At 53.6% G+C, this 23,395-nt stretch overlaps 3 protein-coding genes across 15 annotated transcripts in view; 2 read left to right on the forward strand and 1 right to left on the reverse strand.

The window, feature by feature from the left end:
• KYAT1 (kynurenine aminotransferase 1) overlaps positions 1-4,421 on the forward strand; it is a 32,906-nt gene extending 28,485 nt beyond the window's left edge. For 12 of the 13 annotated variants that reach the window (XM_068980772.1, XM_068980851.1, XM_068980825.1 and 9 more), the window contains 8 exons: positions 214-342; positions 1,943-2,063; positions 2,403-2,479; positions 2,609-2,698; positions 2,847-3,033; positions 3,113-3,192; positions 3,742-3,828; positions 3,917-4,421. In XM_068980772.1, the coding sequence (XP_068836873.1) occupies positions 214-342; positions 1,943-2,063; positions 2,403-2,479; positions 2,609-2,698; positions 2,847-3,033; positions 3,113-3,192; positions 3,742-3,828; positions 3,917-3,982 (837 nt within the window). In that variant the 3' untranslated portion in view covers positions 3,983-4,421. Of the gene's footprint in view, positions 1-213; positions 343-1,942; positions 2,064-2,379; positions 2,480-2,608; positions 2,699-2,846; positions 3,034-3,112; positions 3,193-3,741; positions 3,829-3,916 lie in introns of those variants that run through there. The other variant, XM_068980834.1, reaches the window with a different exon arrangement.
• A 6,284-nt stretch (positions 4,422-10,705) lies between these two features.
• Positions 10,706-19,881, forward strand: SPOUT1 (SPOUT domain containing methyltransferase 1). The gene is made up of 12 exons (XM_068980862.1): positions 10,706-10,741; positions 11,779-11,824; positions 12,159-12,284; positions 15,030-15,189; positions 15,427-15,516; positions 15,620-15,669; positions 15,894-16,024; positions 17,104-17,176; positions 17,284-17,382; positions 17,849-17,951; positions 18,114-18,261; positions 19,144-19,881. The coding sequence occupies exons 1-12, from the start codon at positions 10,706-10,708 to the stop codon at positions 19,210-19,212; spliced, it is 1,131 nt and encodes a 376-aa protein (XP_068836963.1). The 3' UTR covers positions 19,213-19,881.
• Positions 19,332-22,839, reverse strand: ENDOG (endonuclease G). Its single transcript, XM_068980871.1, has 3 exons — positions 22,333-22,839; positions 21,070-21,179; positions 19,332-19,648 (listed from the first exon to the last, which is right to left on the reverse strand). The coding sequence occupies exons 1-3, from the start codon at positions 22,837-22,839 to the stop codon at positions 19,366-19,368; spliced, it is 900 nt and encodes a 299-aa protein (XP_068836972.1). The 3' UTR covers positions 19,332-19,365.
• Positions 22,840-23,395: the final 556 nt, after the last annotated feature.

The raw sequence follows: 23,395 nt of genomic DNA on the forward strand, positions 1-23,395 counted from the left end.
GGCAGAGGGGTCCAAGGAGTGTGCTGGGTTGAACCCGGGGAGGTGGAAAGAAGGAAGGAAGTGGAGGAGGCCAGTTTCTCCAGGATGGGGGGAGGGGTGTCCAGAGCCCCAGAGGAGAGACGGTGGAGACAGATGCCTGGGAGGGAGGAGCCGAATTCCTACAGATGAAAGTCAAGGAGTAAGCATTGCCACCCTGCCTCCCTCCTCTTGCAGAGCCCCACCCAGAAGGGAGAACCGGATTCCAGCAGCAACTGGCAGCTGGATCCCATGGAGCTGGCCAGCAAGTTCACATCTCGCACTAAAGCCTTCATCCTCAACACACCCAACAACCCCCTGGGAAAGGTACCTGAGGGACCTCCTCCCCGGGCGCCCCTCCAGATTGGCTTGTGTCCCTGTTCTGTCGCTCGTGTGCTGCCATGGGGCCTCAGTTTTCTTATCTGTGAAGTGGGAGAGCTAACTGCGGAGAGCTCTGAGGATCGAGGCTCCTGGGGTCCCAGGGCCTGGGGCAGGGATCCCCAGGGAAGGTGTCAGCGGTAGTGAGCTGGGCTGGAAGCCTCTATTACTCCCCCACAGACCTGGACCCGAGACTTCACCACTCCACTTTTCTCATCTGTAAAATGGGAACGTGACAGAACCGATGTCAAGGAAGACCCAGTCTCCCACCTGTTTCTCCTTTACTGTTACCATTATCACACTCGAAGCTGCTGACACCAGATACGCGGGGTTCTTTTTTGCCCCACACTAAGGAGTTCTGTGAGACCAGCTGGGTGTCCCACAAAGTTCAATTCCATTTAATTCAGTCCTGACACTGTCTACCTGGAGATGGTGTCAGCTCCCAGCAGTGAAGGGCCCAGTCTGACAAGGCTGCCCCCCACCCCACTTCAGACGCCAACCACAAGTCAGTTTGTCACCTGTGCTTCTGACGTGTGGCTGTAATCTGAGATGCCCACAACCCCCTCTTCAGGTTCAATTCATCTGAGTGGCTCACAGGACTCAGGGACACACCTACTAACAGTTCTCAGTTAATTAAAGGAGATGATAAAGGATACAGATGAACAACCCGATGAAGAGACAAGTATGGCGAGGTCTGGGAGGTGCCCGAGAACAGGTGCTTGCTTCTGCCCCTGTGGAGTTGGGGTGCGTCAGCCTCCGGGTGCCCGCATGCGCTCATCCACCTCTGCAAGCTCCCCAAACCCCACCTATCAGGATTTTGATGGAGGCATCAATTATCAACTCCATTTCCAACCCCTCTCCCTTCTCTGGGGAAGTGGCAGGAAGTGGGATATGGGAGGGGGCTGAAAATGTCAGGCTTCTAATCATGGCTTGCGTGGTCTCTCTGGTGGCCAGCGTTGATCCAGGAGCCCACTTAGAGTCACCTCACTAGAACAAAAATGCTCCTAGTCCTCTTATCTCTTAGGAGTGTACAGGGGTTTCCATTGCCTGTGTCAAGGTCAGGATCAAAGACCAGACCTTAGAGCAAAAGATGCTTCTAGTGCTCTTGTGCATGCATGCTCAGTTGCTTCAGTGTGTCCAGCTCTTTGCGACCCCATGGACTGTAGACGACCAGACTCCTCCATCATGGGATTCTCCAGACAAGAATTCTGGAGTGGGTTGCCATGCCCCCCTCCAGGGGATCTTCCTGACCCAGGGGTCGAACCCGCATCTCTTATGTCTCCTGCATTGGCAGTCAGGTTCTTTACCACTAGCGCCACCGGGGAAACCCTCCCGTGCTTTTACCCCTTAGTAGTTGCAAGGGTTTTAGGAGTTCTGTGCCAGAAACCGGGGCAGAGACCAATAGAGATATTTTCTGTTATCTCACAACTGACCTCACAGGGTCACTGTTGCAGGGTTAGGAGAGGGCAGAGAAGCCCTTGGCACTGGCTCTGGCCGTGTGCTCGCATTGCTCTGAGCTGGCCTCTCTGGTGGGGGACGGTCCCTGCAGGTGTTCTCCAGGGAAGAGCTGGAGCTGGTGGCCAGCCTGTGCCAGCAGCATGACGTGGTGTGCATCACAGACGAGGTGTACCAGTGGTTGGTCTTCGATGGGTTCCAGCACATCAGCATCGGTGAGCCAAGCGGGCCAGGGCGCCCTGTACCCCCGGACCTTTGCTGCAGGGCCTTGAGCCCCATCTGGTGTCAGCGCAGGTCTGGTGATTAGGACCAAGGGGTCTGGACCCACACAGGTCAGGTGACCTGGGGCTGTGACTTCACCTCTCTTGGGACAGGGGAACACAGTGGCACCTACCTCCCGAGGTTGTCATGAGGAGGGGCTCAAATAAGTCTTGGAAATAGCTTAAGACGGAGTGGAGTCCGCGGCAATGAGAGCCTGGGTCCCTGCTGGTACCCAGCTCCCACTCCGTGCCCCCACCCCCGTCTCAGCAGCCGCTCTCTTTGATCTTGGGCAGCCAGCCTCCCTGGCATGTGGGAACGCACCCTGACCATCGGTAGCGCTGGCAAGACCTTCAGTGTCACAGGCTGGAAGGTGAGAGAGTATGGGGGGATGGGGAGCCCTCCCTCTACAATCGTTGGCGGGAGAGGCTGGCCTGGGAATCCGGAAAGGGTTTGGCTGGGCCCCCAAGGGCCTCACCCTCTCCCTATGTTCTTGGTCCAGGTGGGCTGGGTCCTTGGCCCGGACAGTCTCATGAAGCACCTGCGTACTGTGCACCAGAACTCCATCTATCACTGTGCCACGCAGTGCCAGGTGAGGGGGCGTGGCCAGGAGGGGCGTGGTCAGGTGAGGGGCGGGCCCAGATAGGGGCGGGGCAAGAGGCGTTTGGGCCAGCTCCAAGGTCGGGTCACACCTGACCTGCTCACCGCCCCCCCTCCACCCGCCCCCATGCCCTCCCCAGGCCGCAGTGGCTCAGAGCTTCGAGCGGGAGCAGCTGCACTTCGGCCAACCCAGCAGCTACTTTGTGCAGTTCCCACAGTACATCCAGCGCTGCCGCGACCACATGATACAGAGCCTACAGTCCGTGGGCCTCCGGCCCGTGATCCCCCAGGGCAGCTACTTCCTCATCACAGACATCTCGGACTTCAGTAAGTGGGCCCGGCCAGGCGGGGCCGGGGCTGGGGCCCTGGAGGCTGCCCAGGACTCAGCACGTCCTCTGTCCCCCAGAAAACAAGATGCCTGACTTGCCCGGAGCGGCAGATGAGCCCTACGACAGACGCTTCGTCAAGTGGATGATCAAGAATAAGGTAAGCTGGACCTCTGCCGGCGGCTGTGTGTGTTTTACAGGCTGTGCACTGCTAAGGGCGCCTGATCCCCGAGCTGATGGGCCAAAATCCAGCCCGGCCTCTGCCCTGAGCTGTGGTTCAGGGTTGTATCCATTTCAAGGAAAGGAGAGCCTGTTTTTAATGTGCTCCAATAGGCCTTGTGGGCTGGCAGGAATTCCTACCCTCTCAGGGCCTCAGTCTTCCCATCTGTACAATGAGGGGTTGGCCCGTTAACTCTGAGGTCCATCCAGCTCAGTGCTACAATTCTAAGACATTTCTTCTATGACTCTGCCCTGACCTGCCAGGTGATCTTCCTTGCTCTCAGCTGCCCTCTCTCCTCTGTACATAAGGAGGAACTTGGAATGGTGCTTTGGGATGTTTTACCTCTGACCTTGACACAGCACTGGGAGGTGCTGCATTGAAGCTTATTCTCTTTCTCCTTCTTTATCATGGACCCCTCTGATCCCCTGAGGCCCCCCAGAGGCCTGCCAGGCTGTGGGATGGTTGAGACATGGGCTTCCTCCTCCCCAGGGCTTGATGGCCATTCCAGTGTCCACCTTCTTCAGCGTGCCACACCAGAAGTTCTTTGACCACTATATCCGCTTCTGTTTCGTGAAGGTAAAGGACAGGCCTGGGGAGGGCAGAGCTCCCCAAGCCTCCTCAGACCTGCTGGGGAGAGGGGTAGGATTGATCTGCGTTGGTGCAGGATGAATCCACGCTCCGGGCCATGGACCAGAAGCTGCAGAAGTGGAAGGCTGAGCTCATGCCCTGAGGTCGTGACATCAACCCTGAGCCCTGCCTGGTGCCTGCACACTCTGCGAGGCTCTGTCTTTGTCCAGCTCTCAGCCATCCCCCAGGTGGCAGGTAGATGGTGCTGGAGGAGCCCGTCTCTGTAACACAGAATGATCCCAGGGAAGCGTCCTGCTTTTGGTCTTTGGGGAGTCGGGAGCACTTCTTCATGGTGCATGGCTCTGTTCCTGTCGCAGAGGTGAGGGAGGCCTGGCTGGGGCCTCTCCCTGGTGCTCCCTGTGCTGGGCTGAATGGTCCTGGGTCCCCTCGCCCCTTCCCAGGCTCAGCTGGGACTCCGAGGGCAGACTTCAATAATGTATTGGCCTTGGTCCCAGTCCTGGCCCCAGCCAGGCCTCAGACATCCTTCCCTTTCCTTATCTACATTTGTTCTTGGGAAGTTGTATTTAGCTGTGAGTCCTCAAGCCAGTACTTTTTGCCCATAATAAAGTTTTAAGCTATTCAGACTCTTATTGGTTGCTTCTCTCAGCTTCACACCCTGGTGCTGATTGCTGCCAAGGGCTCAGTCAGAACAGAAGGCACCTTCCACCTCCCTGAACCTCAGCTCCCAGACTCTCTTTCTACAAACGTTTTGGAGCCCAAAGAAGGGCAGGGACTTGGGACTTGTCTGAGGTCACCTAGTTAGTTAATGATAAAATCAGGCCTCGGGGCTCAGATGGTGTGTGTTACCATTGTTGGGTGTGTGTGTGTGTGTGTGTTGTGTGTGTTGGGGGCCTTAGTTGAGAGTCTAACAGGAAAGATACAGACAGTCAAGTCCCACAAGGATCAGAGTCCAGACCAGGAGTGCCAGGGATTACATAATTAGAACAAAAGGGGAGGGATTTCCCCAACAATCCAGTGGTTAAGACTCTGCCTGCCAGTGCAGGGAACATGGGTTCGATCCCTGGTCTGGGAAGATCCCACGTGCCACAGGGCAGCTAAGCCCGTGGGCCACGAGCCCACATCCTGCAGCTACTGAAGGTCTCGTGCTCTCGAGTCTGTGCTCTGCAGCAAGAGAGACCACCATCAAGAGAAGTCTGCAGGCTGCAGGGAAGAGTAGCCCCCTCTCACTGCAACGAGAGAAAGCCCGCATGTAGCAATGAAGACCTAGTGCAGCCAAAAGTAATTGATTAAAAAACGAAAGAATAGAAGGGAAAGGAATGTTTCCCCAAACAGGTACTGTGCACCTCTGCTTGCCAGACACCTGGATGCCCATCATCTCATTAAACAGCCTCTGAGACAGGAGTTACTGTCTCATGTTACAAGTGAGGAAACCAAGTTGGAGGTCTGGTGACTTGTCCCAGGCCCTCCTGCTGGCAAAAGGTAAAGGGAGGGATTTGATCCCGGGAGTGAGAGTGTGCCTCCCACTGGAAAGCAAGGCAACTTCTGAAATCCTTTTTGGAAGGTGGTGCTGGGGACTTGTCTTGAGGTTGCATTTGTGTAACAAATCATGGGTTTTGCTCATGTCATAGATTTAATTGGGGGAGGTGATGGGAACACACAGCATAATGAAATGTATTGGGTCTTTGTCTGCGGTTCCCGGCACAAAGCTCCTAAAACCCCTGGATTTCCCCAAGTGACAGTAGTGTCTTTTGTTATCCCAAATGAACCCCTTCAACCATGTTTTGTTTTTTTTTAATATTTTATTTACTTATTTTTTTTTTGGCTGTGCTGGTTCTTCACGCTGCTCAGGCTTTTCTCTAGTTGCGGGGAGCAAGAGCTACGCTCTGGTTTCGGTGCTTGGACCTCTCATCGCAGTGCCTTCTCTCGCTGCAGAGCACAGGCTCCAGGGATGCAGGCTGCAGTAGTGAGGCTCCTGGGCTTAGCTGTTCCTCGGCGTGAGGGATCTTCCTAGATCAGGAATCGAACCCGTGTCTCCTGCATCGGCCGGTGGATTCTTTACCACTGAGCCACCAGGGATGCCCTCAACCATGTATTTAAAAGGTCAGAATTTTCAGCCCCAACCCCAGACCCCAGGGAGGGTAAAGGACTGGCCATTGAGTTCAGTTACATGACGAATGATTTAATCAGTTGTACATATGTAATAAAATCCCACATAAAAACCCTGAAGTGGGACTTCCCTGGTGGTCCAGCAGCTAAGACTCCGTGCTCCCAGTGCAGAGGGCTCAGGTTCAGCCCCTTATCAAGGAATGAGACCCCACACGCTGCAACTAGGAGCCCGAAGGCCTCAACTAAAGATCCTGCATGCCGCAACTAAGACCCAGCACAGCCAAATAATTTTTTTTTAATTTGTAAAAATTAGAGAAAAGGGCTTCCCTGATGGCTCAGTGGTGAAGAATCCGTCTGCCAGTGCAGGAGACCCAGTTTTGATCCCTGATCTAGGAATATACCACACACCACAGAGCAGCTAAGCCCCCGCACCACAACTACTGAGCCTGTGCTCTAGAGCCTGGGAGCTGCAACTCCTGAAGCCCTTGCACCCCAGGGCATATGCTCTGCAAAAAGAAAAGCCACCACAATGAGAAACCCGTGTACCACAATTACGGAGTAGCCTCCACTCGCCACAACCAGAGAAAGCCTGCGCACCAACAAAGAGCCAGCACAACCAAAAATAAACAGATAAAAAAATTTATTTAAAGATAAAAAGAAACCTGAATCAATGAGGCTCAAGGAGTTTCTGGGCTGGTGAAAACCTCAATGAGCTGGTAGGGTAGCCCATCCAGAGAGGGTATGGAAATTCCATGCCCACCTTTCCACCTTAGTCTATGTACCTCTTACATTGGCTGTTCCTGAGTTGTATCTTCTAAAATAAAACCATAAGTATAGTGCTTTCCTGAGGGCTGTGAATCATTTCAGCAAATTATTGAATCTGAATGGGGTCAAAACCACCACTCTCATGAGGTGGTCATGGGAATGCTGGAATTTGCAGTCAGACAGGCAGAAGTTGTGGGTGACTGGGCACCCCACTTGCCACTGGCATCTGAAGTGGGAGGCAGTCTTGTGGGCTCCCTTCACTTATGAGATCTGTGCCATTGAATCGAAGCTTAGGACACCACTTGGTGTCAGAGAATTGCTATTTGGAACATATTGGTGTTGTGACATAGGACACTCCACTCTCTCCCTTTCCAAACAATGATTTTGCACTGCTATCCCTGTTCCAAAGTCAAGACTGTGAAACAATACAATTCAGAGGCTCAGGCTTGGAGCCCTTTGCGGTACTACACATAGACTGCTGATGAGGTCCTCCAGAGCCAGAGAAGAAATTTTGCTCATAGTTTTGAGTACTAAGGTGTTGTTTTTTTTTCTCATAAACTTATCTCTCTAGTCATGATCCAGCTAATCATCATTATAGATGAATAAAGATGCCCATTTAAAAGAAAGAAAGGAAGCCAGACAGGCAGGAAGAAAGAAAGACAGATAAAAAGGATTTCTTGGATAGAACTGAGACAGAAGGCCGATGGGTCCCAGGCTAGGTATTTGCAATGAGGCTCCTGTGTACATTTCTTGGGGCAGGAAAAAAGTGGACTTCAGGCTGGACATATACACGTATACCTCTCGTTTGCATTTTCAGAAACAGGAGATAGATGGGCTCCAGGTTAGATATTTACAACCAGTCTCCTGCTTGCTCTCCAAAATGGGAGTAACGACTGAAACAGGATAGATAGCCAGGCTTTCTCTCCTGAGGACACCTTAGATAACAGTCATGGCAGGAACAGAGAGCGGCTAAACCTTGTTTGAGTAACGAATCAAGAGGCCAAATATTTCCCATCCTTGGGGCAAGGGAGACATTGCACATGGGCAGAAAGGCTCCTAGGGGGTCAAAAGTCAAGGGATGCCAGGCCCTAATAAGTAATGCTTCTTTACTCCCAAAAGCCTCTGCGTTGAAATCCATCTTGGAAAAAAGTCACGTACACATGTTGCCTAGGGCAGGTCAGGTGTGGAAAAATAAATCAGACTGTTGGCCAAAGGTAAACAAAGACCCAGAAGAACTGCCCTATATAAGTTTGTTAACCACTTTTTTTCTGGTTCCTCCTCATTAGGGAAGATTCCCACACACTTTCTCTCCAGGTGCCCTTGTCTTGCTTCTTTCTTAACTAAACAAACAGTTTCTCTGTGTGTTGTCCCATTTGTGTGCTATGTCTCTAATAATAAACTTTGTACTCATTTTTACATTTTTACAGTTTTTTCCCCTGGCAAGAGCCAGGGAAAAATAACCTCTAACCGTTGCTGGTCTGGTGGCAAGGATTCGTGGTATCCATCCAGGCCACCTGGATGGAAACACTTCTGCCTGGCTGCCTGCAAATTCCAGCATTCCCATGACCACCCCCCGCCCCAGCCCCCAGATTCAAAAAGTTCAATTCCTGGGCAGGGAATTAAGGTCTGGCTTCATGCCACCAACTCACTCTGCTGCCTCTCCGAGATGAGAACCACTCTGACCAAATGTTTCATAGCTCACGAACCAATCTAGAATCTGCCCTTAACTCAAATCTAGACTCTACAGAGGTTTCAAGTCTTAGACTGAGTAACCTCAGCCAACTTGAGATGCGTAAATGAGTTTGCATTTCATTAAGATACGAGCGAGGAGGGAATGGTGAAGTAAACAGAATAACCCCTATAATGTTAACACACACATTGAATTAAAAATTAATTTCTCTTCTGCTAAGTCGCTTCAGTCGTGTTCGACTCTGTGCGACCCCATAGACGGCAGCCCACCAGGCTCCCCTGTCCCTGGGATTCTCCAGGCAAGAACACTGGAGTGGGTTGCCATTTCCTTCTCCAATGCATGAAAGTGAAAAGGGAAAGTGAAGGCGCTCAGTCGTGTCCAACTCTTAGCGACCCCATGGACTGCAGCCCACCAGGCTTCTCCGTCCATGGGATTTTCCAGGCAAGAGTACTGGAGTGGGGTGCCATTGCCTTCTCAAATCTTTTCTATTAAGTTGTAAACTCCAGATCAGTATTTGTTTTTGCTGACCATTGTGTCCCTGGCAGTCAGCACTGCAAGGAGTTCCTGCCTCAAAATAGGCTCAGCTTGATAAATATTTGTTGACTGAATGAATATTGACTCAAATTTATCATTTAAAAAGGAAAATCTATCTCATTCCTTGCTGGTAGGAATGAGATGTAACAAAAAGGTATGTAGCTACTTTGGAAGACAGTTTGGTGACTTCTTTCAAAGCTAAACATAGTCTAACAGTTGGATCCAGCAATCAGACCTCCAGCTGTTTATCCAAGTGAACTGAGAAGTCAGGTCCACACAAAAACCTGCACATGAATATTTACAGCAGTTTTATTTATAATTGCCAAATACTGGAAACAACCAAATGCCCTTTGAAAGGTGAATGGATAGACATGCTGGCATATCCATACAATGAATAGTATCCAGCAATAAAAAGAAATGAGATATCAGGCCAATGAATAGTATCCAGGAATAAAAAGAAATGAGATATCGAGCCACTAGAGACTAGGGAGGAACTTTAAATACATATTGCTTAATAAAAGAAGGGAGTCTGAAAAGGCTGCATATTATCTGATTCCAACTACATGACATTCTGGAAAAGGCTAAACTATAAGAACAGTTAGAAAAAAAAATCAGTGGTCATCAGAGGCTTGAGGAGTGGGGAAAACAGGTGGAGCAGAGATTTTTAGGGCAGTGAATCGATTTTGAATGATACTGTAATGACTGGGGCTTCCCTGGTGGCTCAGACGCTAAAGAATCTGCCTGCAATGCAGGAGACCCAGGTTTGATCCCTGGGTCAAGAAAACGCCCTGGAGAAGGAAACAGCAACCCACTCCAGTATTCTTGCCTGGAGAATTCCATGGCAGTGATAGATATATGACATTATGTATTTTGTCAAAACCCACAGTATGTACAACACAAAGAGAGAACCCTATCCTTTACTATGAACAAAACCCATCAATATTGGTTCATGAACTGTAACAAAGGTACACCTTAAGGCAACATGTTAATTACAAAAACTGAGGGGAAAGTCTGTGGGAACTCTTTACTATCTGTTCAGTTTTTGGTAAACCCAAGTCTTCTCTTTGGCCACCTGATGCGAAGAACTGAGTCATTTGAAAAGACCCTGATGCTGGGAAAGATTGAAGGCGGTAGGAGAAGGGAACGACAGAGGATGAGATGGCTGAATGGCATCACCGACTCAAGGGACATGAGTTTGAATTAACTCTGGGAGTTGGTGATGGACAGGGAGGCCTGGCATGCTGCAGACCATGGGGTCGCAAAGAGTCGGACACGACTGAGCCACTGAACTGAACTGTTCTCTAAAATAATAAAGTCTGATAATTAAAAGAGAGAGTAAATGAACGAATCTATAACTGGATTTAATTACGGCCAGCTCTGACTCACACTCCAGCTCTGGGCCCCAAGACTCCATGTATAAAACCAAGCTGATGGTTGACTTCCGTGCTCGACCCGAGCCGGAGGGCAGCGCTCGGGCAGTCCAAAGTTTCTGCGCACTGGGACACTCAAGCCTGCGATGACTTCAACATCACCACCCACACACAAGGCCCTACACCAGCGCCAGCTCCAGCTCACCGGGTGCCGCCCCCCATCCGCCCCTAGACAGCCCACCCAGCACCTCCAGCCCTCCCCTGTCCACGTGCTCTAACCTCCCAGCACCTAGGCCACGCCCACGCGCGCCACTGGCTCTCCGATTGGACGGCTCGAAGGAGGTGTTACCGGAAGGGGTGAGTCTGATTGGCCGGGCGGGGCCGACGTTGTGCGGCGAACATGGCGGAGCGCGCGAGGAAGGGGCCGTATGGTCCGGTAGGTGGAGAGATGTGAGAACTCTGCGGCAGGGCGCGGGCCTGGGGTTAAAAGACAGAGCCGCGTGGGGCCCTGTGGCGGGTCCGAGTCGCCCCTCCAGCCCCAGGCTCGTCGCTGCTCCGCGGCCGGAGTCTCCGAGCTTGTTGCCTGCTTGTGGCCTCAGTTACCCCTGACCCGATGGGCAGCGGAGGTGGGAACCGGGGTTTGAGTCGGAGCCGGGACAGCGTTGGTAACTCATTACCTTACCGGAGTGAAAGTGAAGTCGCTCAGTGGTGTCCGACTCTTCGCGACCCCATGGACTGTGGACCACCAGGCTCCTCCGCCCATGGGATTTTCCAGGCAAGAGTACTGGAGTGGGTTGCCATTGCCTTATGGCCAATGGCAACCTTGCTGGAGTTCTTATTGGCAACTCTGCCCGGGGTTCGGATTCGTGAGGCGGGACCCGGCTTCTTCCCGAGCCCTTTCATGACGTATCTGTTCTGATAACCAGGGCGGCAGTGGGCAGGTCCTGTCACCCTGCACCTATTCCCTCTTCTCTCCAGTAGGAGCTCTGTTAACAATTTGCTGAATGCTTACTATGTCCCAGCTATGGTCTCAGGCACTGGGGATACATGTCCCTGCCCTCCTGACGCTCTCTCTTGGGCAGTATTGTGTGTGTGTCTGTGTGTGGGGGGGTGCCCCTCATTTCCTCACCACCCTCATTTAAAGGGGCTTCCCTAGTGGCTCAGACAGTAAGGAATCTGCCTGCCAATGCAGGAGACTCGGATTCGATCCCTGGGTCAGGAAGATCCCCTGGAGAAGGAAATGGCAACCCACTCAGGTATTCTTGCCTGGAGAATCCCACAAACAGAGGAGCCTGGTGGGCTACAGTTCATGGGGCCGCAAAAGAGTTGGAGGCGACTGAGCGACTAACCAACAACAACTCATTTAAACAGAGGGGACAGCTGGGGAGCAGCAAGTGGGAACACCCTCCCTCCCCCCAGCTCAGGTGTGACCATTCAGCCTCACTCCTGTATCTCCCCTGACTCCTTCTCCAGGGTGAACATGGCCAAAGGGTGGAGTGGCGGAAGTGGAAGCAACAGAGTAAGTCAGGGACTAGGGGGTGGAGGTGGGCCTGGGGAGGGTGGGCCCAATGGGGAGCTAAGTGTCTGTGCTCACCTCCCCCCGACCCCACTCCATCAGTACACAGATGAATCTTGGGGAAAAGCCACCAGGTTTGTCCCCTCTAGGTCTTACTAGTACCCAAAATGGGGACGAGGAGGCCAGAAGCCATGGAAGGCTTCTCTGGCTGCTCTCTAGGCAGCATTGGAGTCCCCAGGCTGACCTACTGAGAAGACACCACCTCCTGGGCTGTTCCAAGTCTTTCCCACCTCCAAGTCACTCTTCCCTCCACCAATTGGGATGTCCTCTTATCCAGAAAAAGAGGAGAAAAAGAAGTGGAAGGATCTCAAGATGACAAAGAAACTGGAGCGGCAGCGAGCGCAGGAGGAACAGGCAAAGCGCCAACAGGAGGAAGAGGCAGCTGCCCAGAGCGAGGAGAGGGGTGAGCAAGCCGGGTCCTGGGCAGGGCAGAGGGCCACTGGGCCCAGACATCTTGTCCTGATGGAGAAACTGAGGCTTAGAGAATGGGAGGGACCCAAAAAGCTGAGCCCTAACCTACTTACGTAGATTTTAGTTCTCTGGAAGGTAAGTGTCGTATATCATAACTTCTAGAACCTCATCAATGTAATGGCTGTTTTTACTTTTTTTTTAGCTCCTTTAGCCAGACTTTATTGTTTGAATATTTGCAACTGCTATTCTATATACAAATTTAAATTTCTTACAAAACTCTCTATTCCATATTGCTAGGTCACTTCACTCTCCATTTTTATGCTACATTTCCACTCAGATCTATTTCCCCAAATCACAATCTGCCTGTTGATGTGCGGTCTTGTTCAGTTGCTAAGTTGTGTCCGACTCTTTGCCACCCCATGGACTGTAGCCTACCAGGCTCCTCTGTCCATGAGATTTCCCAGGCAAGAATACTGGAGTGGATTGTCACAGTTTTTACTTTTTTATTGAGCACTTTCTGTGTGCTTTAAGTTTATTTCAAAAATCCCAGCAAACCCTGCAGTTAACGTTTCTCCAGCTGTTAAACTGAAAGTCCAGTCCAACTCTTTGCGACCCCATGAATTGCAGCACGCCAAGCCTCCCTGTCTATCACCAACTCCTGGAATCTACTTAAACCCATGTCCATCTAGTTGGTGATGCCATCCAACCATCTCATCTTCTGTCGTCCCCTTCTCCTCTTGCCCTCAATCTTTCCTAGCATCAGGGTCTTTTCAAATGAGTCAGCCCTTCGCATCAGGTAGCCAAAGTATTGGAGTTTCACCTTCAGCCTCAGTCCTTCCAATGAACACCCAGGACTGATCTCCTTTAGGATGGACTGGTTGGATCTCCTTGCAGTCCAAGGGACTCTCAAGAATCTTCTCCAACACCACACTTCAAAAGCATCATTTCTTCGGCGCTCAGCTTTCTTTATAGTCCAACTCTCACATCCATACATGACCACTGGAAAAACCATAGCCTTGACTAGACGGACCTTTGTTGGCAAAGTAATGTCTCTGCTTTTTAATATGCTGTCTAGGTCGGTTGTAACTTTCCTTCCAAGGAGTAAGCGTCTTTTAATTTCATGGCTGCAATCACCATCTGCAGTGATTTTGGAGCCCAGAAAAATAAACTCAGCCAGTTTCCACTGTTTCCCCATCTATTTGCCATGAAGTGATAGGACCAGATGCCATGATCTTAGTTTTCTGAATGTTGAGCTTTAAGCCAACTTTTTCACTCTCTTCTTTCACTTTCATCAAGAGGCTCTTCAGTTCTTCTTCACTTTCTGCCATAAGGGTGGTGTCATCTGCATATCTGAGGTTATTGATATTTCTCCCTGCAATCTTGATTCCCGCTTGTGCTTCCTCCAGCCCAGCGTTTCTCATGATGTACTCTGCATATATGTTAAATAAGCAGGGTGACAATATGCAGCCTTGACGTACTCCTTTTCCTATTTGGAACCAGTCTGTTGTTCCATGTCCAGTTCTAACTGTTGCTTCCTGACCTGCATACAGGTTTCTTAAGAGGCAGGTCAGGTGGTCTGGTATTCCCATCTCTTTCAGAATTTTCCAGTTTATTGTGATCCACACAGTCAAAGGCTGTGGCATAGTCAATAAAGCAGAAATAGATGTTTTTGTGGAACTCTCTTTTTTGATGATCCAATGGATGTTGGCAAATTGATCTCTGGTTCCTCTGCCTTTTCTAAAACCAGCTTGAACATCTGGAAGTTCATGTTTCATGTATTGCTGAAGCCTAGGTTGAAGAATTTTGAGCATTACTTTACTAGCATGTGAGAGGAGTGCAGTTGTATGGTAGTTTGAGCATTCTTTGGCATTGCCTTTCTTTGGGACTGGAATGAAAACTGACCTTTTCCAGTCCTGTGGCCACTGCCGAGTTTTACTAGTATTTTTAGTCTGGAGTTATAAGGGGCCATATTTTACTGTAAGCCCAGTGGTTGTTAGTGATGATGGTGACAGTAGGGACAGAAGCTGAGCGCGTCGGCTGTCTCAGACACCAGGAAAGCCCTTTATCTCATGTGGCTCCCTTTGGACAATTCTGGGAGCAAAGGTGTGGTGGTTTTTCTGAAGTCAGCTGTTCTGCCTTTTGTGTGACCTTGGGTCATGTATTTGACCTCTCTAGGCTAAAGGTTCCCCAGCTGTCTGTGGGGATCATGGTAGTACCTACTTCCTACGGTTATTGGTTAAGTTTATACCCATAAAAGGCACTAAGAATTATTATTATTATTATTTTTTTAAATTTTGGGGAGGCTGCTCTGTAACATGTAGGATCTTAATTCCCCAACCAGGAATTGAACCCATGCCCCTTGCATTAGCAGCACGGAATTTTAACCACTGGACCACCGGCGATGTCCAGTAAGGATAAATACTAACTCTCATTATTATCCCATTTTGATGCCTGGAGAACTGAGGCAGTAGGGGGCAGAGGATGTGAATATAGGTCAATGCCTCTAACCACTCCCTGCCATAGGTAGTGGTACGTCCTGTTTATGGGAGCCCTGGAGACCCCCAAGTTCATTTTCTTCTGGGGAAATTGAGATCTGGAGAAGGGAATCTATGCTACTTATTTCAAAAATCCTCCCACTAAGAAAACTTTCTAACTGTAGACCTTAGGATTAGAGGAAGGGAGGGGAGAGATGGCCCTGGCTGCTCCAGCTGACCGTGAACACTCTTGTCCTGCCCAGGGCGGCACTACACCCTGAGTGTGGCCCTGCCAGGCTCTATCCTGGACAATGCCCAGTCACTGGAGCTTCGCACCTACCTGGCTGGCCAGATCGCCAGAGCCTGCGCCATCTTCTGTGTGGATGAGATCGTGGTGTTCGATGAAGAAGGCCAAGATGCCAAGTGAGGGGCCTCCAGCAGGGTCCCGGCGGGTGCAGGGGGCAGGGAGGGACTGCCAGGATTGGCTGGGCTGCACTTCTTTCCCTGCCTTCTTGCCTGGGCCGAGAATCCTGTCTGAATGCCCCCACTGTCACCCTGGTGGGTCGAGTTGCAAAGCAGGGGCACTGCTGAGGTCATACTGGGGGTGGGAGAGCTCTCGAAGAGAACCCGGTGGGCTGGACCCCTGTCTTTCTCTCCTAGGACTGTGGAGGGGGAATTCAGGGGAGTCGGCAAGAAGGGGCAGGCGTGCGTGCAGCTGGCCCGAATACTGCAATACCTGGAGTGTCCACAGTAAGGACAGACCTCCCAGACCGGGGCGGAGGGGCAGTCACGGTGCAGGGTGGGCGGGACATGGCCTCCCTGGGAACTTCCTGAGCTCTGCGTTCTTTCCTAGGTACCTGAGAAAGGCCTTCTTCCCCAAGCATCAGGATCTGCAGTTTGCAGGTAAGGCTGGGGGAGGGGACCTGATCCCCATTTCCAATGGATCATCCTCCAGGCCCTGAGAACTCACAGTCCAGTTGGGAAAGCAAGACCAGCTGGGAAAGCATCCTGATGGCACACTGAGCTGGATCCTGAACCAGGCTTCTCAGCCTCACCAATCCCCCCCACTGCCACCCCCGTGCGCCTCTGCCCCTCCCAGACTCTTCCTGGCCCCTCTCCAAACACAGGGCTCCTGAACCCCTTGGACAGCCCTCACCACATGCGTCAGGATGAGGAATCTGAGTTCCGAGAGGGTGTTGTGGTGGACCGGCCCACGCGGCCTGGCCAGGGCTCCTTTGTCAACTGTGGCATGAAGAAGGTAGGAACCGGTGGGGGTTTCGAGACATGCTTCCCAGACACTCCCTGGGTTCGGAGGGCACGTAGGGGGAGCCCTGGCCCTGGACCTCTCTGCCTGCCAGCCCCCCAATGATGCAGATTTGAGCCAGAGAAATGCCTAAAATAGGGCTTAACAGATAGAGCCAGGAGCAAAATTTACTGTTTTTTTTTTTTTTTTGAAAAGCATATCAACAGAAGAGAGCCCTGGTGCTAAAAACAAACCAAAACAAAACCCTGTAAAATCAAGTTTGGAGTCTCTCTAGGGCTGCTCCAGTGTGGTGCCAAGCTCTGGATTGGAGCATTCTTTTGCCATCTATTAATCTCATGTCTCCTAGAGTCAGAGGGAGAAACATTTAAACATATGGGGATCCCCTCCCCTCAAAAAGAACAGACCTGAGAGAACTGGCCGAAAGCAGACCAGGATACCCAGACTCAGATGAAGGGAGAAATACACGTGAAACCCTCCAAGGAGAAAGCCATTCTAAATTCAAAATTGGGACAAGGGACTTCCCCGGTGGTCCCATGTTAGGACTGAGCTTTCACTGCCGAGGGCACTGGTTCAATCCCTAGTCAGGGAACTAAGATCCAGATCCTGCAAGCTGTGCATCGAGGCCAAAATAAATCCATAAATTGGGACACAACATAGACATTAGGTGTCCTTCGTCAGCTCGCATGTGGTCAGCATTCACTTCCTGCCAGACCCCGTGCAGGGTCACAATAGCTGTTGTTTATGGAAAGTCTTCTATTGACAGACGAGGAAACTAAGGCTCAGAAGAGTTAAGTGACCACTTAAGTGCCTCAAAATGTAGGAAACGGATTTCATTCCAGAAATACTTCCTGCTTTGTGCCAGGCCTGGACTGATCCTTTTCACCCATATCATGGGGTAGTCATTTTGCAAGAATGGTCTTTTGTGAGCAGGTCTGGCCCCAGGTGCTGGGGAGTAGGGCACAAAGGGTGACCTGGACCCCTGAGATGCTCCTGTGTCTGGGAGAGCAGTGACCCCTGCTGCCCTGCAGTGGGGGTGGGGGTGGAGCAGCAAGTTTTTTCTGGCTTCCTCCCAGGAGGTGAAGATTGACAAGAACTTGGAGCCTGGACTTCGGGTGACGGTGCGGCTCAACCAGAACCAGCTCCCAGGTATCTTAGAGCGTCCCCAGCCCAGCCAGCCTGCGGGCTCAGAGCCACTTCCTTCCACTTCCTTGTCCCCTCACCCCATCTTTATAGCGTGTCCACTTCCTCCCCAGAAAGTAAGACCTACCGGGGGAAAGTCGTGTCGTCGCAGGACCCTCGGACCAAAGCTGGTCTCTACTGGGGCTACACAGTCCGCCTGGCCTCCTGCCTCAGTAAGCACAGAGCCTCCTCCTATGAACATCTGTCTTCTTCAGTCTGTCTGGGGGACCTCAGAGAGCCCTGCTTGACCCAAAATTCAGACTGGGAAACTAATCCTGCTAACATGCTGTGTGTCCTTGGGCAAGTGCCTTTCCCTCTCTGGGCCTCGAGTGCACTGCCTGGGATGCTTTTAAGGACTCCTGAGGCAAAGCATCTTTAATGATGTCTGCCGTGAGGCTGGGAATGGGGGCAAAAGGGCCAGAGAAGTCAAAGGTACTCCACTTGTTTTTGGAGTTCCTTCCTCCCCAACCTCTGCTGTTTCTCCAAGCTAGCTCAGGCACAGTCTCTGCCGCTCCATCCCTGACTTCACAGCAGGAGTGCAGGCTGTGGCTCCCTTATCTCCACCACCACCCCAATACACACACGCAGTGACAGTGGCTTGGGGGGAACAGGGTCCCAGTGAGCTGGTCTCCCCGGCAGGTGCTGTGTTTGCTGAGGCCCCCTTTCAGGACGGCTATGATCTGACCATCGGGACATCAGAGCGAGGCTCAGATGTGGCCTCCGCCCAGTTTCCCAACTTCAGGTGGGTCCAGCCAGGGGGCAGGGCACGGAGCAGGGGACCGGACTGGTGGGGACACAGCTGAACAGACTGGGTCCCTGCTACGTATGGGGGTGCTGAGAGCCCTGGGGGCAGCATTCAGAGGGCTGTGATGGGCAGCCAGTGATCCCCTCCTGTGGGCAGCAGGCACGCTCTCGTCGTGTTTGGGGGCCTCCAGGGGCTGGAAGCTGGAGTGGATGCCGACCCCAACCTGGAGGTGGCTGAACCCAGCGTCCTCTTCGACCTGTACGTCAACACCTGCCCCAACCAGGGCAGCCGCACCATCCGCACAGAGGTGAGCCCACCCGCCTCCCCGACCTCCCAGCCCTGCCTCTTCACCACCAGCAGAGCCCAGAGCTCCTCTGTCTGGCCAAGGGGATTGCAGCTCTCTCCCTGTCTCTCGTCCCATCTGGGGCTACCCCGAGCCAGCCTTCTGGGGTGGTCCCCTCACCCCCTCAGCCTCTCCGCACAGCAGAACTACAGCAGGGATGAGCTGAGAGTGAGCTGGAAGCCAGGAATTGGTTTTGGTGCCCATCCAGCTGCTCCCAGGCTGGCTGACCCAGGACACCCACCACGCCTGCTCCGGGCCTGCTTCCTTAGCTGCACGCTCTGTGTCCCACTCCCCGTGTCTGACTGTGGTGGTCAAGGCAGCCCTCCTTGCTGGTACCTCTGTCCCCAGGGGGACAGGATGCACCCTTCTCTCAGAGCCTTCCACCTGGGCAACACGGAATGCTGTGCCTGTGGGCACCTGCTGGGGGAAGGTGCCACTGCCTCCACTGGTCTCAACGGTGGTGACCAAACATGTGGAGGGCCTCAGTCTCCCTGTCCCCAGGAGCCCAACCAGGGCCAGGTGCTGTGCACTTCCAGTCCCAGCCTCCCGATAGGAATCCCTGCTCCCACACTTCCGAGGGCTCTCCTGCCCATCACCTCCCCCTCCCCAGCCGACCCTGGGAGGTGGGTATTATGATCAGCCCCATTTTACAGAGGAGGAGACTGAGGAGCAGAGAGGTGAGGTGCTTTCCTGGCAGGGCCTGCAGGTGGCCAGTGACAGTAGACAAAGCTGAACCTGTTTCCCTCTCCCCACCCCCCTGCCCCAGACCCTGCTGATGGCAGCATACCCCATGGGCCGGGGTCCTGGGCGATGGGGCCACAGCCTGTTGCTCTGCTTGTCTTCCAGGAGGCCATCCTCATCTCCCTGGCTGCCCTGCAGCCTGGCCTCTCCCAGGCAGGTGCCCGGCCCAGCTGAAGCTTCTGTGGGGCCCAGGATGGCAGAAAAGCAGCAGTGAAGCCAGAGGTTCCCACGGGTTACCTGGACAGACACACTCGAGACTTGCTTCCAAAAATAAAGACTTTTAAGTTGACTCAGTCCCCCAAACCCACAGTCCAGCTGGGGCTGTCCTTACTTGCTGCCTGCAGTGATGGCCTTCAGACTGCCCGCCCGTGCCAGGATGTTTGGCACAAAGAGCAGCCCCGAGGCCCGCTCAATGCTCTCGATGGGCACCAGGAAGCGCTCCAGCGGGATTGCCTCATCCACTGGCGCATTGGGCATCACATAGGAGCGGAGTTCGATCTGCCCACCTGCCGCCTCCAGGATCAGCACCTTGAAGAAGTGGGTGGGCACCGCCACGTGGTTCTTGCCAATGACTTGGTACTTCACATAGGACTTCCCATCAGCCTCCGTCCTATGGGCAGACGCAGGCACATGGCCTTTCAGGACTCCCAGGGGGCTTGTTCAGACCCAAGGCCACCACCTCCAGGAAGCCTTCCCTGATTGGACCTCCAGTTTGCGTCACCTGCAGGACCACCCTCTTAGTGTGAGGCTTCTCTGCCCGGCTTGGCTCGCCCAGGAGACTGGGAGCTCCAGCAGGGTAGAGACTCATTCCTTTCCTGTTTTCCTTATGCCCGACACTGTGTTCAGGGAGAGTGGATGGTGGCAATAAACGCTGCAGAAAGAATCAGGCCTTCATTCACATCCTCCTTGTGGACACTTGACTACTGTCTGTCCCTGTGGAGGGTGGGGCTGTGATAGCAGAATGCCCAGCACCAACACACGGCCTGGGGCACAGCAGGTGCCCAGAACACTGGACAGGTGACTCTGGCTAAGTCTCTGAGGAGTCCACTCCATTTCAGCAGGCCAGAGGAGGCACTGGCTAATTAAAGTGTATCAGTGCCTCGGCAAGCCTGTGCTGAGTCCTTACTACGGTGACATCCACTATCCCACTGTCCCTTAAGCAACCATGTGGTAGATAACGGGTATTATCCCCATTTTAAGGAGAGGATGTTGAGGTTATTTGCCCAGGGCACGCAGAGACTGAGGCTTCGCTGGTGGCTCAGTGGTAAAGAATTCGCCTTGCAATGCAAGAGAATGTGGGTTAGATCCCTTGGTCAGGAAGATCCCTTGGAGAAGGGAATGGCAGTTTCCCAGTATTCTTGCTTGGGAAATCCCATGGACAGAGGAGCCTGGTGGGCTACATCAAGTACCTCCTACAGTAAGTAGCCCGCCAGGCTCCTCTGTCCATTAGATCACAAGGGTCGGACACAACTGAGCGACTAAACAACATCAAACCCAGAGACTAGGTGACACGGCCTGGGTTCCGACCCGAGCAGAGCCAGCTGCTTGGCCACAGTCCCTTGCCCCACTCATCCCAGTCCTCAGCAGAAAAATCACCCAGCACGCCCAGGGGAGCTCAGTCCCTTACATCTGGGAGGCCAGGCAAGCTGCACAGGGACAAGAGTGAAGGCTCAGGGTTAGGAAGACACAGTTCAAAGCTGGCTTCAAGAAGGGATGCCCCCAGCAGAGGAGACTGAAGGTGAGAACCCCGTGCAAGGATTGCTATCTGGGCAGAACATGAGTTAGGTGGATGTGACGAGAGAGAACATAGAGGAACAAGGGCAGATTCAGGGCCTGGTACACACAGGCAGAGATGTGGGTACCCCCAAAGTCTCTAGAGTAGAATTGGGGAGCTCAAGGTAGAGGATGGGCAGACTTGCCCAGGAACCAGATGAATGGGGACCTAGCGGTGTTGACACAGAGCCTGGGGGGAGCCTGGTTGGGCTGACCAGGAGGTGCCGCTGTCCCCAGGCCCCCCAGCTCTAGCCTTACCTGGGCAGGAAGAGTGGCCCCGTGCAGACATAGACATTTTGGTAGGTGCGGGTCAGACTGCGGCTGTACTTTTCCAAGTTGTTCCAGGCATTCTGGTTGAGGTGGGGCACCTGGCGGGAGAGGTGGGCTTCAATGAGACTGGCTGGGACACTTGTAGTCAGAGGGCTGCCCCAGGCCTAGGGGCAGGCACTAGCACAGAGCCAGAAGGTTCCAGCAGCGGAGTGGGGATGGGGACAAGCATGCAGAGGAAAGGGAGGTTCATGGAAGGAGAGTCACTTGGCCCAAACAGAGCTCACAGAGGTGCTAGCTGCCCCCAACCCAGATGGGGAGATCTAGCATCCCAGGTCTCCAAGCTGCTTCTCAGCCCCAAAGAGCCGGATGAAAGGGCAAATCTCCCAGAGAGAAAGAGGCTTGCTCCTGCCCCAGGAGCTCATGGGAAGACCAGCTCTTTCAATCATCTCTCCCTTCCTTCTCCAAAGTCTGAACTGCAGAGCCCAGCAGGGAAGGTCAGAAATCTGACTCCACCACCTGAGCTCTCAGGTCCTTGGCACAGTGTCCAGTCAAATGGGTGGGGGTTTCTGCTCCTGGGTGAGCACGTCAGCTCAGAAGCTGGGACCTCACAAGTCTCACTCAGATCCCCACCATCCATCTCCACATGGGTGTCAGGCCCTGGTGGCAACAGGGCTAGAGGAAGGACGGCTGGTCCAGGGTGCACAGTGACTGCTCCTAACAGCCACTGCGGGCACCTATTTATCCTTTTACTCCTGGAGGGCAGGCAGGGTAGGGCGATGGATTAAAAAAAGCTCAGGGTCCCCTAGACAGACTGCCTAGGTCTCCTCCCACGGTGTGACCCTGGGTCGGTCACTTTGTCTCGCTGAGACTTTCCTCATTATAGCTCTTATTTACTAAACGCTTGCCAAGAACCAGGAAGCGTGCCCGGTACTTTTATGTATGTAGACAGTTATCTTCAGTTCCTCGGCGCTACTGCAAGAGGCAGGTGAATAACAGTTTCATCCTGATTTCAGGGAGGCGCCCAGGGCCCTCGGGTTAAGATCAGAGCGCAATGGGTGCTCAGCGCCCCACTGCTCCATCCCTCCCGCCGGCGGCGCGCGGTGCGTGTGGCCAGGCGCCTGACCTAGAGGGCGCACAACTCAGCAACTCTCCCATTCTGCAAAGCGGAAAATCAAGGCTTAGAGGCGAGCGCTGGCCTCGGGTTTCGCCGCCGGGGTTGGGGGTGGTGGCGGGGGGCGGCGTAGGCGCTACCTGGGGCGCGACGTTGCTCAGGTAGAAGGTGTCGTCCATTGCTTTCTGGCTCCAGCGGTGGTTGGCCGCGGCAGCAAGGTGGCCGCGGTCGAAGCCGCTGCCGCGGTAGTCGGCGTTGGTGGCGCGGTGGTACGCATGCACCGAGTCGTCCTCGTGGAAGTCACAGGAGCTGCGGTCGCCGTCGCCGCGGAGCCCCTCGGGCCGCAGCTGCTCGACCACCCAGAGCGCGCCGCGGGTGCGCGGGTCGTAACACAGCACGTACGACGCGCGGCTCTTGAGTTGCGCCACCCCGGGCAGCCCGTACTTGGCCAACTCGCCCGGGCCGCCACCCGCGGGAGCCCCGGGCACCGCGGGAAGCCCCGCCGCCGCCGCCACTGGCAGCACCGGCAGCCGGCTCAGCAGCCCCGGCGTCGCCCGCGCGTCGGCCCACTGCCGCCGCCAGCCCTCGGCAGCTGCACCCAGCCCTGCGCCCAGGGCCAGAGTCAAGCCTGCGCGAAGCAACTGCATGGCCGCGGATGGTGGCCGGGGCCTGCGGTGCTGAAGGGACGCCGCGACCTCCGGCGTCCGACCCGAAGGCTCTTAAAGGGGCCGCACAGGCCTGCGGGGGCCTACCACGGGGATGAAGCGGAGCGGACGCGTGAGACGGCGGAACGTGCGCCCCTCCACTCACGAACGCTCCGACGTAGTGTTCAGTCCACAGTTGCGGGTCGGTGCCCACCTAATTGACGACCGGACTTCTTTGCCCCTTTAGGACGCGGAGTAGAGGGGAGGGGGCGCGGCATCAACACCACGGCTCATGATTGGCCGTCTCGGAACCGGCTCCGCCCCATTCCGGCCCCCTCGGTCTCCACGGAGGTTCCCTCCTACTCCGCAAAGATGCGGGGGGTGGGGGGGGAGTTCTTAGCTCCTAATTTACAAGAATGAACTGGGAAAACAAATCAGGAATGCAAGCATCCCCTACCGTATTCCTTATGATAGAGGCCGGGGAATAAGATACTCAGAAACAGGGACTGGTTTTGGACATTTTTAGCACATCAGATAGAATATGTCATAAAAATATTTT

Source organism: Capricornis sumatraensis, chromosome 1, assembly GCF_032405125.1.
Source record: "Capricornis sumatraensis isolate serow.1 chromosome 1, serow.2, whole genome shotgun sequence".
NCBI classification, from domain to species: domain Eukaryota; kingdom Metazoa; phylum Chordata; class Mammalia; order Artiodactyla; family Bovidae; genus Capricornis; species Capricornis sumatraensis.

What these genes read in the sequence shown, in the direction of transcription:
- SPOUT1 (XM_068980862.1), top strand. Translation starts at nt 10,706, where the DNA reads ATGGCGGAGCGCGCGAGGAAGGGGCCGTATGGTCCG. An exon ending in TGCCCAGAGCGAGGAGAGGG is followed by an intron (nt 12,285 to 15,029) that starts GTGAGCAAGCCG and finishes TGTCCTGCCCAG; the next exon opens with GGCGGCACTACACCCTGAGT. An exon ending in TCAGGATCTGCAGTTTGCAG is followed by an intron (nt 15,670 to 15,893) that starts GTAAGGCTGGGG and finishes CTCCAAACACAG; the next exon opens with GGCTCCTGAACCCCTTGGAC.
- ENDOG (XM_068980871.1), bottom strand. Translation starts at nt 22,839, where the DNA reads ATGCAGTTGCTTCGCGCAGGCTTGACTCTGGCCCTGGGCGCAGGGCTG. An exon ending in TGAGCAACGTCGCGCCCCAG is followed by an intron (nt 21,180 to 22,332) that starts GTAGCGCCTACG and finishes CTCTCCCGCCAG; the next exon opens with GTGCCCCACCTCAACCAGAA. An exon ending in GGGCCACTCTTCCTGCCCAG is followed by an intron (nt 19,649 to 21,069) that starts GTAAGGCTAGAG and finishes GTCTGCCCATAG; the next exon opens with GACGGAGGCTGATGGGAAGT.